This window comes from Vulpes lagopus, chromosome 19, assembly GCF_018345385.1.
Source record: "Vulpes lagopus strain Blue_001 chromosome 19, ASM1834538v1, whole genome shotgun sequence".
Lineage (NCBI taxonomy): Eukaryota > Metazoa > Chordata > Mammalia > Carnivora > Canidae > Vulpes > Vulpes lagopus.
In genome coordinates, this window is record NC_054842.1 from 30850132 (window position 1) to 30862417 (window position 12286).

At 37.0% G+C, this 12286-nt stretch overlaps 1 protein-coding gene across 8 annotated transcripts in view; it reads left to right on the plus strand.

Annotated features, from left to right (window-relative positions):
• Window positions 1-12286, plus strand: part of TMEM108 (transmembrane protein 108) — a 351590-nt gene that overhangs the window by 186003 nt on the left and 153301 nt on the right. For 6 of the 8 annotated variants that reach the window (XM_041734209.1, XM_041734204.1, XM_041734206.1 and 3 more), the window contains one exon: window positions 4778-4863. In XM_041734209.1, coding sequence (XP_041590143.1) covers window positions 4824-4863 — 40 coding nt within the window. In that variant the 5' untranslated portion in view covers window positions 4778-4823. Of the gene's footprint in view, window positions 1-3576; window positions 3622-4777; window positions 4864-12286 lie in introns of those variants that run through there. The other 2 variants (XM_041734211.1, XM_041734208.1) reach the window with 2 other exon arrangements.

Consider the following 12286-nt stretch of genomic DNA (forward strand, 5'->3'; position numbering starts at 1 on the left):
ATTCCAAAGTTTATTTCTAGCTTAGGAAAAGCACAATTAAGAGGTGGTCAGTGAGCTGTGGCCTAATGTGTTATTATCTTGCCTTCTGCTATTAGGTATTTGCTTTGAGCACTTGTTGTGTGCCAGGCACAGGGACAAGTGCTTTGCATGCATTGTCTAGTCTTTGCAGCAGGCACATTAAGTACTGTTTTTACCCCATTTACAAACAAGAAATCCTCCAATCAGAGAAGTCTGGAAACTAGCTCAAGGTCTCACAGCTGATAGGTATGATCTCAAGCAAACACAGAATTTTTGGTGTCTGTGTCCTTGCCTATAAAATGGAGATGTATGCTCTTTTCCAAACTTTTTTGCAGGGCTGTGAGCTTAGTTGATATGTCAACTCTCCTGTTCTTCTCCCCACTTCATTTTCCCAAAGGGCACCATAAGATGTGTTGGCCATCACCTTAATCAGCTCTTCCTAGGTCCTAAAGAGATGGAGAGCCATTGTTCTGTTTTGTGCCAGCTATTTGCCTGAATTGTTAGTCATCTTCATTTTTTGCCTCACAAAATATTTTAGAGTTCATCTCAAATGCAGTTCATTCTCACGATTCATGGTACTTATGTTCTGTAAAGTTTTCACCAATACTGAACTAGTGAATAGCAAGCTATCGCTCTCAGGGGAAATTAAGGTCCAGCCTCAGGTCACATTTTTGTTAATTGATACATACATAACTTTAGTTTTATATGTGTTTCTGTTTATAGAAACACAGTATTTCTAGATACACTATGTAATATATACTGTTAATTCATTAGTTTTGAACTCACAGCCAACAGCCCCATAACTCATGCCTTCTTGCACTTGAGAGCACTAGACAGCACTTGGTGATGACAGAGCATTGCCTTGTTTAACCTCAGCTGGGATCATGTGTGTTGAGCAACTCCAATTTTCCCCACTCTAAGCATGTATGCAAATGATTGCTAAGGCACCATGAGAATTGATTTGAGGGTTACAAATAAGTTTTAGGGATGTTAACTCTTTGCTGAACATTTTTTTTAGGTTTTCATTTGTATTTTTACTTAATTACAGTTTTTATTTTGGAATTTTTTTTATGTAATAAAGTTTATATTTTCCCTTTTGCTTCAAACTTTGACTTAAGATTGTAGAACTCAAGGAAAAACACTGCAAAACTCCACAAAAAGATCTAAATAAAGATTAATTTTGAATAAATATAAGCCACATGGTGCTTGTAGGTGGAATAAACCTGTATAACCCAGATGATACCAAGTGTCCTGGATTTATGAGCTCAGTGTTCCTTTGATATGTGAATAAAATGGCTCTCTTTCATGTGTTGTCAAAAGTCTGTTTCTCGGGGATCCCTGGGTGGCTCAGTGGTTTAGCGCCTGCCTTTGGCCCAGGGCGCAATCTTGGAGTCCCGGGATCGAGTCCTGCGTCGGGCTCCTGGCATGGAGCCTGCTTCTCCCTCCTCCTGGTCTCTGCCTCTCTCTCTCTCTCTCTCTCTCTCTCTCTGTCTATCATAAATAATAAATAATTTTTTTTTTAAAAAGTCTGTTTCTCAAAAATCACTAAGCATTTCTAGAGATGACTAAGGGGCTTATGTTCTCCTTGATCAATATAAACAATTGTGTCTCTGCTCTCCTGTTATTTATTCATTCATATATTTACTTGCTTTAAAATCGAGCACTTACTTACTCCTCCATAGATGCCCACTAACTATTACTTAATGATTCCCATGGCTTTTCCTGTTCCTGGTCACCCTTGTGTTGAGAGGTAGTCTCTGTTCTCATTGCCCAGCTGAGCACCACTAATATAAGGCTATTTTGTACAAGACTTCTGCTGACATTTTGAAAGTACTGGTGGTGGATAAGCATTATGGAGAATAGATGTATTGATGTATTTAAGTACAAACAGCATAAAACAAGCAATGAAAAATTAAATGTTATGCATCTTAAAGTTTATGGGTCATCTCCTCTTGGAAATTTCTCATTTTATCTTTTATTCTTAGGTCTCACTTCTGTCTTTTGGAATTGCTCTTTTTTTTTTTTTTTTTAAGATTTCATTTATTTATTCATGAGAGACACAGAGAGAGAGGCAGAGACACAGGCAGAGGGAGAAGCAGGCTCCATGCAGGGAACTCGACGTGGGACTTGATCTCAGGTCTCCAGGGTCACATCCTGGGCTGAAGGCGGCACTAAACCGCTGAGCCACCCAGCCTGCCCAAATTGTTCTTTTTCTGACTCTCAGCACCTTTTGTGTATCAACTCTTCAGCCTTCTGATGTCTGGACTCCTTCGCCCCTCCTTCTTAGTCTCTCAGAACTGAAATCTCTTGTTATTCTATAATGGAGAAAAATTTCTTTCTTTTTCTCTCCCTCTTCCTCATCCAGATCACACTCAGCGGGAAGGGGGGGAGGGCTTTAAGTAGTCATTAAGCTATTATTGCACACACACCAGAAAAAAGTACTTCTCACTTCCTGAAAAGAATTCTGATCTTCAGAGCTATAATTTTTAAAATATTATTTATCATTCTCCTTACCACGTTTGGATTTTGAAGAGATCAAATCTTTAAAACAAGTAGAAAATAATTACAACTATAATACTAATATTTTTTCTGGAATTTAATAAAATGATAAAGTTAATTTAGGGGAAAAACAAATTTAGAGAAAAGATAAATCTTAAAAAGAATAATAATGAGGTCCTAACTTTACCAAGAGTTTAATTTAAACAGCACTTATTGTTATAGTGGAAGAACAAGCAAACAGAGACATAAAATGTAACACAAAGTCCAAAAACAGATCTAAAGGAAATTTAAAAATACAAAAAGAAAATATAGGCAATTGTTTCTGTAATCCTGAACTAAGGAAGGTCTCTTTAACCATCGGTGTGTGTGGATGTGTATGAGTGTGTTTATCATTTTCACAAAAAGGGGGGATAAGCATGCCTTACAACATGGATGGACCTAAGAAACATTATGCTAAGTGAAAGAGCCAGATACAAAAATTAAATGTTATATGATGCTATTTATATGAAATGTACAGAATAGGCAGATCTACAGTTGACTAGTGGTTGCCAGGGACTGGGAGGAGGGGAGAAGGGTAATGACTTCTAATAAACATAGGAGTTTGGGGGATTTTTTTTAGTTTGTTTTATTTTAGAGTGATGAAAAATGTTCTGATTAGGTACTGGTGATGATTACACAACTTGAATATACTAATGACCACAGAAGTGCATACTTGAAAGGCTGAATTTCATAATAAATGAATTATATCTCAGCAAAAATATTTGAAAGATAAATCAGTTTCGCTTGAGGCATTATGAGAAAATAACCCAGCCTACCAATAGAGAATGTTAAAGTGTTAAAGATATTCAATGACATTTGTTAAAGATTGTGAGTCAGGCTCTATTCAGGACCATTGGGATAAATATAGAGAACAATGCAATGAGATTTTACAGTTGGGGAGAGATTGGGCTCAACTCCAAATACAGCTTAGGCAGGTGGCCATTTATAGCCAAGAATTAGGGGGGTGGGGAGGTCAGTGGATGGAAAATTACTAAGAGGAAACATCAGGGGTAAAGGGTCCTGGCAAAGCTAACCTAACAAGATTCTTGCTAAAGACAGGCCAGGGTAATTATCACCTGTGGGTTGATAGATGATAAGGAACCTAATCATATGTTGAGAAGAGGGTTCTGGTCAAACTGACTTAGAGTTCTTGCTAAACCTAGATTTTATAAGGAAGTGATGGATGAACTTAGGAGAAGGTTTAGGAGCTTTACCAAAAAATCTTTGTCAAAAAAAAAGTATCTTTGTCAAATGTGAACTAAAAATTTTAAAAAGAACAAATGATTAATAAACTTATAAAATGCAAATTAAAACAATGAGATGAAATACTTGCCTATTTTTTGGCAAAGATGTAAAGAAATTATAAATTTCCATTATTGGGTAGGTTGTAGTCTAATGGATAGTCTCATATACTGGTACTGATGAAGGGTAATTTGGCAGTATATTTCAAAAGCCTCAAATTGTGTCCTTGTGATTGCATTTCTAGGAATTTACCTTAAAGAAATACTGTGACCCATTTAAAATAATGTAGTGAAGTAATGGTAACACAAGATTTTTCTGCTAGGGAGAAAAATTAGAATGTACAGTAGAAGATGGCTGGCTCAGTCGGTATGATTTCTGGGTGGTGAGTTCAAGCCCCACATTGAGAGTAGAGCCTACTTAAAAATAAAAGATAAGACAGATAAATAGAAATGCACATGGAAAGGCTGCAGAGATAGGTAATTTGTATTTTCTTATATATTATCTCTACTTAGTTTAGCTATGTTTTCCAAATATTCTATACTCGATTATCCTTTATAACCAGAAAATAATAGAAAATTTATTTAATGTAATACAGTTTCAAGTGTGGTGAAGCTTTTGGGGTTGTTCTGTTTGGTTGAATACCATAACAGAAATAAGATTAGAAATTTTTTATTTTTCCTGTTTCAAAACAAAATCTCTAGATTCAGGAGGAGGTTAATTGGAAGTACTCAAAAGTTCCTAAGTCAGACTCTCATATCTAGTTGTTCATGAGTTTCTTTCAATAGTGTTTTAACCAATTGATGAATTGATATTTATATTAACATAGACGATTGTAAATTATATCCATTCTAAGGATTTTCCTCTTCAAAGTCAGATATTTTAAGCTTTACAACCAGGATCATGTTGAGTGGAGTTCTTTCTGATTATTGACTTGGATTATGTTCACTGGGTGTAACAATTTTCTTTTCCCATTTCCTAGACAGAATCATGAATAAACTGGAGGACACGCAGGACCAGATGATACCATGAAGAGAAGTTTACAGGCCCTCTATTGCCAACTATTAAGTAAGTTGATATCACATTTCTTTTAGAATATACCAGTATTATTTGTCCAGTGCCAGAAACTTCTACATTATCTGGAGGAAAACCAGAGTTTGCTCAATGGAAAATTTCCCTCTGCTTCGTCTAGGTAGTTAAACTATCAAGTATTAAGTCATTCTATTGTTTTAGGCATCAGTTGTAATGTATACTCTGTTATAATCATTCTAAGTTGGCATGTTAAGCATAGTTAATTTAAAGATGAGCTTCAAAAAACATTATTGCTCTTGGCTTTGTGGCAGAATAAAGGGTTTCAGTATGATCTTCTGTAGGTTCCTCACAGAAAAGGAATCGTAGGCTGTGTTTTTTGGATTTTGTCATATAGAACCTGTTACCATTCAGTGACTGTACAACCTCTGACTTGGAATGTTTTGCTTAATTATGTGTGTTATTAAGTAATGAGTGATAAAAATACGATTTCTTTAGGTTTGATGGTAGAATGAAATGTTTGATTATGACTTTATGCATGTTGCTCATGTGTTTTGTGGATTGTGGCACAAATCTCCAGTTGCCCCAGAGTGACTATAACCTTTGGGATTGCAGTTGTTACTGAGTGAATGTAAAAACCAATACCAGTTAGTAGGTTTGATATTCAGGTTGACCCACTTGGGACAATAGACATTGCCCACTCCAGGTCAAACCAAAGCCATTGAGTTGGAAGAATCTGGAAATTCAGATTTTGTACTTATCTGGTTTTTGCTGAGGTATATAGAAGGCCTATCTTTCCTAGGCTGGATGGTGCCTTTTTAACTTTTGCTTAAAAAATGACATAAGAGACTGAGATGCAAATCACCAGTGGGCCCTTAGAATTTATTATTCAGGTTATTTTGTACCCCCAGTGCAAAGCACTTTATAGAAAGCATTCAGGTTAACTTATTTCTGCCACTGAATTCTAATCCCTGAACCACAGGTCCCATCACCCTGTTTTCAGCCCGTGAAACGTTAAATGGCCTCTTTCATGTTTTCTTCATGCATCCTATAGGACTGTGGATTTTTGCCTTTTTTAAAAAAGTAATAAGCCTGCTTGTTAAAAAGTTGGCTTTATAGATTGAAGAAGCAGTGTCATCAAGGAAAATTAACTGCTTTGATGGGAGAGTGGACATTTTAAGGTTAGATAGGATTACACACACACACAAACACACGAACCCCCATCCAAGAAGAGGAAAGCAGGCTTTGCAGGAGGAAAAAACAGGAAATGAAAGAGAGCTTGTAGATTTGAGAGGCAGCAAAATGTTACTTGAGTTCTCCTATGCTGACTATTCGCCCCGAAGTTTTTGTAATGTTATGTTTGTATGTTACTTAAAAGGCTTCAGTTAAGTATTCCATGGGTCAGAGATCAAGTCTTATGCTAATGAGGCCTATCCTCCTAAGTGGAGCCTTTGTAAAAACTAAAGGGATTTTCCTCAAACGTTAACTGGAATGCTGCTGAAATCAACTTTGTCTTCACAGTTTCACTGTTTGCAGGCTTGCCTAAGACACAAGCAGCCCAGGGTAGGCAGATTTCAGCTAGTTAGGAGGTGGGTGGTGGTGGCCCCTAATAAACCACCCTGTTTACTAGATAGCTGGCTGGAGAAGCCCACATTTGTAGAATGGAGAAGTCAAGCACTGGGGCAGTAGGTCAGTTAGTCTGCCTTCAGAGAAATGGTTTTCACAATTTCATAAAAATGAAGGGTTGTTACAGCATTTGTTTATTTTTCGAGAGAATTGGATATTCAGTAAAACCCAAGTTAACTTAATCTCTGGCACACATACACACTCAGTAGCTGGTATATGTCATTCCTCAGCCAGTTATTAAGCTACACTTGGATTAAAGTTGTCCACAAACAATGTTTTTTTCAGTGTCGGAAACAGACTTGAGAACTACAGGAGCAATGTAAACTTACTGTTACTTTATGTAACATAGCAAATTGATGTTTTTAATTTGGGGGAAAAAGCCTGATAGAGTGTCCTGGTTGTTTTGTTGCATAGCAAACCACCCCCAAATTTTGTAGACTGAAGCAACAACAATCACTTATACTGTTCATGCACCTGCCATTTGGGTAGGGGTTGGCGGAGATTCCACAATGGGCTGGAGGATGGACCAGCCTGGGGCCCACTCAACATCTTTTTTCCCTGAGACCTTTTCACATGACAAAGTGGGGACTTCTTCACAGTGTAGAGGCTTTGGGGTAGTCAGACTTACTACATGGCACTCACAGCTGTGAGGCCAGGGCAAAACCTACAAGGCCTGTTATGATTTAGGCTGGGAAGCCCAAAAGCAATACTTCAGTCACACTGTATTGGCCAAAGGAGTCATTAAGACCATTCCTTATTCAAGAGGAGAGGTATTGGACTCTAACTCTCAAAGGGAAGAATAGTAAGAATTTGTAGTCCTCTTTAGTCTACTACAAAATTTGTTTTAAAAAAAACAAACAAGCAGTTACTTACTAATGAACATGAGTGAGTTTATAAATTGTCTTTATCATCAGAGAGGCTATTCCCTCTTGAGTGCCAACTGTGTCACAGACATCTGCTTATTGGTTTACCTATATCATCTCATTCATTCCAGAGGCAAATGCTTCAAGATGAAGAAGTATTAACTGATGAGTAAGTTAAGGACTGCCCTAGGTTGATGGAGTCAGAATTCACATCAGGTCTCTCTGACTTCTTTGTTCATGCCCATTGTTTTCATCTTGCCTGGTGCCTTCACTATGTGCAGAAAAAAATCATTGTGGCCCTTCTGCTGTTCTGTGTCTAGCTAGGGGTGGTTCTAACCCATGATTGATAAAGTTTGCATCCTAGTAGTGATGTCAAGTGAAGTTAAAAAAAAGGAAAAAAGATCCAGGCTGTCTCTGGATTACTGCATCACAATCAATAGTCACTGGGGTTTCTGTGTGTCTGATAGGGGCTAAGGGATGCAGTCTTTGGCAGGCAGGGAAATTGAGGTTTTAATATTTTACTTTTATTGCAACTGACTGTGTTTAATTTGTTTTATTTCTTGGGCTCCATTCCACAGTACAGTACTGAGTATTTCATTCTGCCAGCTTTAGCCCTTTGGGAAAGTTTAACACATTTTACATATGATACTTTGGAACAACTGAAAGCTTGAGGATGAGGGGGGTGGAGATGAGAACCTTTACAGTTCTGTAAAAAACAAATGCTGCATTCATTTGTCATTTTTACACTAAAAGATATGAAACTAGTGCTAAGAATACCTGGGTTTTTGATCTGTAGACCTGGGTTCAAATCCTGGTACTACCACGTAATAAGTGGCTTGTGTCAGGTAAATTACTTTATTACCTCCATGCATCTCATATGTAAAATGCAATATGACCACCCACTACATAAGTTGAGTGAGATAATAGCACATAGAAGACCTACAATAAATGCCAGTTTTCTTACTGGGCCTTAATTCTCAGAATTTCAGAGCAAGTAGGACATTCATTATTATTGATCCCATTCTACAGAGGAAGGAGTTAACATGATAAAGACTGCTTTTCCCAAGCCATATCACAGTTTTTTAATAAAAAGAAGTAATAATGGAAGATAAGAAGCATCATCACAAACCTTGAAGAACATGACATTGTGGGGAGGTACTAAGTTCTGAATTAGCAGATTTGATCTCTCCATAGGTGCTATGTACTGTGCTACTTTATTAAGAAGACTAAACTAATTATGAGCTATGAAAATAAGTTTTTATATGTCAATATCTATTCAAGTCAAAATTGTTTGGATACTTAGAGTTAAGGAGTGATTATATTTAGTAATTAAGCGTTGCTCTGTACTCAGGCATTTATATTTCTTAAGTCATGCTCTGTATTATTATTGATGCATCTTGCTTGCTGTTGCATGCTCTGCATATACTGGACTAATTGCAGTTGGTTCATGTATTCTGTCTTCATGGTTTGTTTCTCCTGATAAGTAAGAGGATTTTTTTCTGCTGACTCCAGAAACTTAGGCTCTTTTAGATGTTACAGGCAATCATAAACATATTGCATTATGAATGCATATGAAATCAAGGATCTTCATCTCCTCCCCACCGTTGAAGGTATCTTCCCTTGTGTTGTTCGTAACATCCACACTGTTGAAGGCGTCTTACACTGCCTGTTCATAACAACCATAGAGAGTAACAGTATGGCAGCCATAATTAAGGGCTTTGTTTTGGATTAAGACTGGTTGGGTTCAAATCCTGGCTTACCAAAAATTCTTTTCCAAATGACATTCACTCTTTCCCATACGAAACATACCAACTGAGTGTGCCTTCACTGCCAGTAGCTGTTGGATTGTCTATCCTCTTGCAAATCTGTCACTCTTGAGGCTACTAAAGACTGTGCTCTTAAGAAAATAAAAGAGCATGTCCTATTTAGTAGCTAGCTAAGAGCAATTTATCAATCTGCATTTCTCTCATGCTATCACCAGTGGCTATAATAACGGTAATGACACATTTGGTCTTCAGTCAGTGTTATGGAAATAGAGGAATCTGTTTCGTCAAAACTGCATTTCCGTATTTTAGGCTTGATTATTCTTATTGGTTTTTATCAATGTTTCTTAACCCTAATTTACAGTAGAATCACCTGGGAAGCTTTTAACAAATCCCGGTGACCAATCCCTACTTTTTATCAATTAAATCAGAATCTTTAGGGGAGAGTATGGTGATTGGGCATCAGATGATTATAATATGCAACCAGGGTTGAGAATCACTGGCTTAGAGCAATGCTTTAAACTTAGTCATGCAACAGCATCAGCTGAAAACTTGTTTAAACATGGATTGCTGAGCTCTACCCCCAGAATTTCTGATTCAGCAGATATGGGGTGGGGACAGTAATTTGCGTTTCTAAATTTTCAGTGATGCCAAAAGTTTGGTCCTGGGACCACACTTTGAAAATCACTGTCTTAGATTTATGAAAAGCTATCTTGGAGCAGAAGGAAGCTTTTCAGCTTCCCTGTTATCACTTTAGCTGCCTAGCGGTGAAATGGATCTTGGAACAAAACAGGGTGAGCTAGGAAGAAAGAGTAAGAGAGATGTCAGGGAGAGAACTAGCAGAATCACAGTGTTGTAGGATTAGGAAGTGTTAAAATCTGAAGTTTCATATTACCCTTCAGGATATACTGGAAGTTAGTGATGTAGAAAAAAATGTTAGGGTTTAAAGCCAATGGCCAAGAAAGAATTCTTGAGATGTCTTTGGTGAAGGAGGTTAGGGATAAGTAAGTCTCTAAGGAATTTTGAAAGCACGGTTTCCAGGACCTTCAGGGGCTAGCTATTGTTGGGAAAAGGTCACTGATTGCCATCTAATAAAACCTTAGTCATGAGACTCTTCAGGTATATATCGATCGGTTATATGCTTAGGTGATGATTGCCAACATGTATCTTGAGGGGTTTAGAGATAAAGAAAATTTCTAAAGGAATTTTTATATGGTAAAGTAGACTTCCAGGATCCTGGGGATCAGGCTAAGATTGCCTTTTGCCCTTACAAAGTCTTAACATCGAGCCAGTTGAGTTTCTAGGGGAATGTCACTCTTTTGCAAGGACTCATCAATCGGCTGTAAGTAGTAAGAAAACTTAATTTTTTTCTGCCTTTGTTTCCACCTCAGTTTTTACTCTGTTTTAAAAGAACAAGAGCACAAGGAATGGACTAGCTAGGATTAGAAATAAAGCAAAGGGAAAACATAAGAGTAGCCCTTAGCTCTGACTGTTCACTACAGTGGGTCCATTTTAGAACTTGATTTTATAAGACTATTTCTTCCTTACTTCATGATGGATAATTCGTTTGCAAATCAAGAATTTGAAGTTGATTTTTTTTTCATTATGAAAAAATTTGCAAATGTTCTCTAGGGAGAATTGATTTCTTTGGTTCTGAAGGAAAAGTCATTCACACAGAAAAATTGAGGAAGTAACACTTTCAAATGTGACATTAACCCAGGAAGTTAGACATACTAGGTCCTTAAAAGTGTCATGTTGATTTAATGTCTTTTACATTTTAAGTTGTGATTTTTTAATTTGTATAAGTCAACAAAGTGTCTTATGCCGATTAAACAAACTTTAATAAGACCTTCTCATTGTAAGCAATTACAGTGAAGACTGAGAAAATATTTTAAAGACAATTTTATGACTTTTGAGTACTTTTTTTTTTTGAGCATTTTCTATTACAAGGTTGGCAAAAATGTAGTTGAAGGAAATCAGGCTCACACTTAAGACAACTGCTGACTTATGCAAATTTAAATGTTAACTCTTCATGAGTAAATTCAACTTTCTATGTGAAAGTACTTTTGCTAAAGCATATGGTGGGAAAGAGCATAGAATTTGGATTTAAAGGATGTACTTTGAGCTCTCACTTCTCATACTAATTATGGGATTTTGCATCAAGTACTTAACCTTCCAGAGCCACTTCATTTTCCTTAACTACAATACACAGATTATAAAAATATATACCTTGATGATTATTGTGAGAGCTAATTGAGAAGGGTATAAAAATTTCATAAATGCAAAATTTCTAAGCGTGGGTTGCCATGTTAATACTGTCCTTAAATAGTTTGTTTCTTTTGTTGTTATAGTGTGCCGTTGCCTAGAAAATCCTGTTAAAAAATTTAAAAAGGAATGTGAAAGACAGTCTAGCATGTCCTCACCTAGGTTACAACTCAGTGAAATTTTCATTAATGTACTTAAGCTTCATTTGTGGGTACTGTTTTAACAGAGAGTTTTCTTCCCTTTTTAAAATGATTTTATTTATTCATGAGAAACACAGAGAGGCAGAGACATAGGCAGAGGGAGAAGCAAGTTTCCCATGGGGAGCCTGATTGAGAACTTGATCCCAGGACCCCGAGCCACACAGGTGTCCCAATAGGGTGTTTTCTAGCTTAGCAGGATCTGGCAAAATTCTGAAAGATTGTTCTGCATAAGAGAAGTTTGAGCAGGATTTTTAAAATAAAGAAACAGGATTTTTTTTTTTCAGCAACCTCATGTTTGCTTTATAAAAAATCTAATCTGAAAATTTTCTGAAATGTGTAACCATTGCCTTTATAAATGTGATGGACGCTAGAGACTCTCAGGCTAGAATCTAAAAAGCTCCCAAAACCTAAGACACATTGCCCTTGCAGTGTTGTCTTTCATATCTCCCCCTCCTTTTTACCTCCCATTCCTTTTCTTTGGGTATTTCCATCACTAGACTCTCTCTTCTCTTTGCTCTTGTCCCTCAGAAGTGTTTGAGCCTTTCTTCTCAAGAGAATATATCTTTTATCTGCTGCAGGCATCCTTAGAGCTCCTCATAAAGTGAATTACCTTGCCTTTGCTCTGACTGTACCACAGTATTGCTCAGGGTACCTTGTGAGCTGTGGCCAGTCTTACTACTCATTTGCTTCGTGAGCATCTTTATCAGTTATCCTATCTATGAAACTATGACTTCCATAACAAGTT